The sequence below is a fragment of the Palaemon carinicauda genome, chromosome 45 (genome assembly GCF_036898095.1).
Source record: "Palaemon carinicauda isolate YSFRI2023 chromosome 45, ASM3689809v2, whole genome shotgun sequence".
NCBI lineage: Eukaryota > Metazoa > Arthropoda > Malacostraca > Decapoda > Palaemonidae > Palaemon > Palaemon carinicauda.
In genome coordinates, this window is record NC_090769.1 from 44,125,772 (window position 1) to 44,131,447 (window position 5,676).

General features: G+C 36.6%; 1 protein-coding gene across 1 annotated transcript; it reads left to right on the forward strand.

Moving 5' to 3' along the window:
- Positions 1 to 300: 300 nt before the first annotated feature.
- LOC137635026 (homeobox protein MSX-2-like) lies at positions 301 to 3,281 on the forward strand. Its single transcript, XM_068367637.1, has 2 exons — positions 301 to 1,249; positions 2,446 to 3,281. Exons 1-2 carry the CDS (start codon positions 649 to 651, stop codon positions 2,871 to 2,873), a joined length of 1,029 nt encoding a protein of 342 aa, XP_068223738.1. The 5' UTR covers positions 301 to 648; the 3' UTR covers positions 2,874 to 3,281.
- The last annotated feature ends 2,395 nt before the right edge of the window (positions 3,282 to 5,676 follow it).

Below are 5,676 nucleotides of genomic sequence, written 5' to 3' on the forward strand. Positions count from 1 at the left end.
AAAATCTTTCACGTGGCAAGAGTCAGGCCAATTTAAAGAGCGTGGCAAAAGGTGACAGGAAAAGAGCGTGTTAGTCTATTCATTTACCAAACACTTTAATGGTATAAACATTATACAGCCGCTTTCTTTCGCTTAAACTTGTCTCATACCTAAGCCGGGAAGAGAGCGCGCCTGTCATTGGTCGTAGGGTTAGGTTATACTCCACCCTCTAACATGATGCCAAAGGCGATTGGTCGAGTTGCGTGCAAGGAGGCGGGGATTAGAATGACTCTCGGATGCTGTTGTGTGATAAGTGCCAGTCTGTGGTGGACGGTCTATGGTCGACCACATGAAACTTGGCGCTCTTGTGGTGTTTACATTATGTGCATAAGCTGTAATGATTTGCAATAGAAGACCTCATCGCGCCACGCCGTTTCACCTTGCCTAGTGCTATATCCCGTGATTATGACAGAGAATGACAAATCTGTTTTACTGCACCTAAACTCAAATTGTTTCTTCTAAATGAGTCCGTTAATGTAAACAGTAATCAATGAGTGACTTTAGTGAGAAGCAGATACCTAATCTACACTCTGTGCCGTATTGCCAACACTCTCGCAACACAGAAGTGGGCTGGAGCGTTATTATCAATCAGCCACCTTCAACAGCACCATGTCCGGGGCGACGGTGAACACTGGAGGAGGCGGCAGGGTCGGTGACAAGCCCCAGTCGGCTTTCAGCGCCGTCGTCAGAAAAAGTTTTTCCTCTTTCTCTGTCGATTCCATCCTCAGCAGCGGCGGTGATACCCGAAATGGCAGCGGAAACCGCCTGACAGATGATGTCGCAGAAGGTGACCACCACAGAAGTCCCCGCCGAAGCCCCCCAAGGGAATGTTCGGGTTCAACCCACACCGCCGAATTCCTTCTTCGGGAAACTGACCGCGGAAGTGACTCCTACAAGAAAACAGACCTCCCTCCTGATCGCTCTTCCTCTCCGACGTCCCCCGGAGACTGTGATAATGACCGCGACGAAGAGGATGACGAAGACATACATGTCGACACCGACACGGAGGACGAGAAAGAGAGGGAGAGTGAGCGTCCACAGCCAATCATCAGGCCGACGGCCTTAGGACCCTTGCAGGATCCTCGCTTGGCCGGACTTGGACACACGGCGCCGCCACATCCACATTCTCTTCTGCCACCGCACATACAGGCAGGTCTCTGGCCATCGCTGCCTCTTCTACATCACCAGCTGTCCCTTCGAGCACTTACAAGTAAGTGTCCTCTTGGAATTTATATATTAACGTACTAACTATAAGTAATAAAAGCCACGTTGATTATGATGACTATTATTATTAACAATAAACCCATCCAGCTAAACATGCGCTTTATGAATTGGGAGTTGATCAGTTAGGCGTTATGACAAAGTAATAGTTTCATATTAAGCACAGCCAAAAGGAACATCAAGTTACATCGGCACCCGTATGTTGGTCTCCAAAATTCTTGTCTCCTTTTAAAGCAATGCAAGAAATTTCTCCCAAGTAAACCATCATGTTATCAGTAAGCTACAGTTCATAGATGTATTACACAAAAAATCCTTATGAGCTTTGTATGTGTGTTTGAATAATAAGATGCCATAAAATATCTGTCCTCTGCCTATCCGACGCATTAATATGACACCGCGACTGACGATTTGCTTTCAGAACAGGAAACAAAAGAAAATTTCCCAAGTAACGTTTAATCATTATCCGAATGTAATTTAGATAAGCAGTGATGAATTTATTTTCTGTACTAATTTTAGTTGTCGCTTACTGCGCCTATCAAAAATATTTACTAACTATTATATTCATATTTTGTAATGAATATTTTATCCTTTTCAACGAACATAGCAAACTAGTAATTATGTATTAATATACTGAGTATCAAGTTGTAAATTAAAAACTCAATGGCAATACCATTATGTGGATATTTTGTTCTCTGGATATATTTATGCAGACGGCATGTCAACATTGCAGTGAATTTTTTTTGCCTTTGTATTCTACCAAATATATATATATATATTATATATATATATATATATATATATATATATATATATATATATATATATATGTATATATATATATATATATATATATATATATATATATAAATTATTAGGTCTGATTAGTCCACAACTTTTTCAACATAAGTGTAGCTTTTATAAGTCTTGATTTAATTTTTCTCTGTAATGAATAAATAGCTTATTAAGTCTTTTTTACTACAGATGGATTATACATTAGATATATAAGAAGGGATATCTTTTATGCCAAAGTCATGGCTACTTGATTGTTAAAGGGGAGAAAATTTTTTAACTATATTGCACGTCACACTATCATTTCTTCTTTCTGGAGAAATTATTTTTATTTTTTCTTTCGGGCTCCATTGAATCCATTTATTTTGACATGTTCCCTTTTTCTTCCTTTGACAGAAACTCCGGAACCGCCCCGTTTTCAGGGACCGATGAAAGTGAACCTGAGGAAGCACAAGCCAAACCGGAAACCCAGGACGCCCTTTACGACGCAACAGCTTCTTGCCCTTGAGAAGAAGTTTCGAGAGAAGCAATACCTGAGCATCGCCGAGAGAGCCGAGTTCTCGGCGTCTCTCAACCTCACCGAGACCCAAGTCAAAATCTGGTTTCAAAATCGTCGGGCGAAAGATAAGAGACTAAAGGAATCGGAGATGGAGAGACTCCGTCTGGCCTCCGAGCCCTTCGTGCCTCCCAATCCCTTCTTGCCCCCAGCGTCCCTCCTCCCACCCTTCCTGCTCAACAGTCCTTTCCTCCAGGGAGGATTGCGGCCGCCCGTGGGACCGCCTGCAGTGCCTCCGCCTACCTCCTCACCGCCTACGTCGCACTGAAAAACTCCCTTTTCTTATCTTTCCCCGCCCATGTCCTGCCGCCTACATCAGCTACAAAACTCTGCAGGTGTGTCACACTCCTTTATCGGGGTATCATCCGTCAACTTCTCCTTCAGAGAACATTAATCCTTTATATTGTGGCATTAGTTGAAAGCAGGGCGCTTCTGGCACTTCCCTTCACTTTCTGTCTACAAATAATAATAGGCCCCATTGCAAAGGGCGAGTTCCCTTCTGAGTGACTGGTCTGCCAAATTTGATCAATTGTAATAGCGATAATTGGATGGGACTTTTTCCCTTCCAGATGAATTATTTCCGCATTAATTTCCTGATAATCTTTTGTCACGTTTTTCTTTAATAAGTTCATTCATTACAAAAACACATCAAACTGTGATTCATAACTCTTTTATATATATATATATATATATATATATATATATATATATATATATATATGCATGCATATGTAATATATATGAATATATATTATATACACAGATATGTGTATATGTATACATACTATATATATATATATATATATATATATATATATATATATATGCATGTATATGTAATATAAATGCATATATATATATATATATATATATATACATATATATATATATATATATATATATATATATATATATATATGCATATATATATATATATATATATATATATATATATATATATATATATAAACTGCAATATGCATGTAGCCAACTACATGAACGAATATTCATAAATGTATATATGTCCATAGCCAATATAGGCACAATGTTTAGCACCTCTGAGTAGCCTATAGTATGGTGAATATGTTTTCCCCTTGATTGATTGATAATCTCTATTTCAATAACTGCCCAACACGACATATACGTAAAATGATCTATTTCTCAGACTTTATATTTGAAGTAAACCATCTTTTTCTGTAAATAATTTTCTTTTTTAAATACAGTGACAATTTGTATCTGTTCAATATAGACTAAAAATATACAAATTATCCAGAGTCTCCTGAGGGAAATTAATTAATTGGGATTTGATTAGAATTGTATCAGGGGGTAATAATCAATGATTTGGTTTTTATTGATTGCAATTTCAGTATTATCCATATTACTATTGTTGTTGTTATTATCAAAATTACGAATATTTTTCACTGTTAGGATCAGCTTTTGGAAAATATTTAATGATTTCGTCTAAAATTCACTGCCAACACTGTATCCACATCACAATATTTGTTACTTGTACGTATATATGCATACGGACAACACACACACACACACACACACACACACATATGCATGTATATGTGTTTACGGACGTTTATATATATATATATATATATATATATATATATATATATATATATATATATATATATATATATATGTGTGTGTGTGTGTGTGTGTGTGTATGTATGTATGCATATATGTATGTATGTATATGGAATTGCGATCTTTTCTCAGCAAAACTTCAAGCTCTCAATGATGGCCCCTCTAAGTTTATTTTTGACATCTATAAAATAGAAATACTGAAAGAGAAATATCGATTGGCGAATAGGTTAACAGAAATACTGCAGCAATATTGGAGAAGATAATTTACACGGTTAGATATTCGGGTTTATCCCATTTATCTAAAGAGCGTTTGTCTTCCTTAGTGCTCATAGTATCGCTTTAAAAGCCTCATAGCTTTTAGTATTTTATGTGGCCAGATACTCATAATAGAAGCATAACTAGCAAAAATAAAATTAAAAGGCAGTGAAAGAAACTAAAGTCCAGTTGTTGATTCCGACACGTCCCAACAGTTAACTGTGGTGATTCGACCCCGATTCGATGTGAAGTTGACCATTCAAGATTCATAGCTTTTTCTTTCCCATTAACCCCTGGGTTACGTTATAGAAACACCGTCGAAAGAAATTTAGTAAATAATAATTAGAAAAGCAAATAATGTAAGGTATTTTAATAACATTTTTCAGTTCCCTTAATTAAATATCAAGAAAATTATTTCAAATGATTTCCTTTGACCGCACATTTCATCTGCTGCACTTGGACGAAGACACGGACATTTTCAGAGATTTTTACAGATAACCAAAAAAATATAATTTGCGGTTTTTCACAATTAAAGGTTCTTGTTTTATTAATTAGGAATACTAGTATGTGATCGTGCATTCGTTTATTATTCGATCTCATGAAATTCGTATGTGCCATAATCAATAACCACGTATCTTATACGTTATTCTGCACATATCCGTTTTGAAAGCAACTATCAGTTCTCTCAATTCAGTTCATTTGAATAATAGTGTTTAATGTAAGCAATCAAAATTTTCTAAACCTCTGTTGAAAAATTATACTTGCAATACATTAAAGACATTGCCAAAACACATACTCTTCCTTACTCAGTTGAATATCTATTCGGAATTATCTTCCATTTCCGGTTCAGGCGGATAATTTCTTTTTCTTTATGCGAAAATTGTAGTTCTTGACATTTGTTAACATAAAAAGGGTTATTCAAAATTGTGATGCCTTCAGCAACAGCCTCCTTTCCCCCGTCGGTTTCATATTGACATCCCGGAACACTAACCTTTCCTAAAAAGCATCTCGGCTCCATTCAGATTCATTTCTACGGCATCGACAAATTAAAACTGGAAATAAGCAACTGCTAAATACAACCGTTACACCAGATTTTTTACAGTTCAGCAAATAAGGTAAAACGTATAATAAGAACTACTTTAAATATCACTATATATCGCATTGAAAGGTGATATTCAGCCAGTAACAGGAAGAAAGCGAAAACAGATTTTGAGTGG

Bases quoted from the DNA above. Each gene is read 5' to 3' on its own strand.
- LOC137635026 (XM_068367637.1), top strand. From the start codon at position 649: ATGTCCGGGGCGACGGTGAACACTGGAGGAGGCGGCAGGGTCGGTGAC. The intron at 1,250-2,445 runs GTAAGTGTCCTC...TTCCTTTGACAG, and splicing joins GTCCCTTCGAGCACTTACAA to AAACTCCGGAACCGCCCCGT.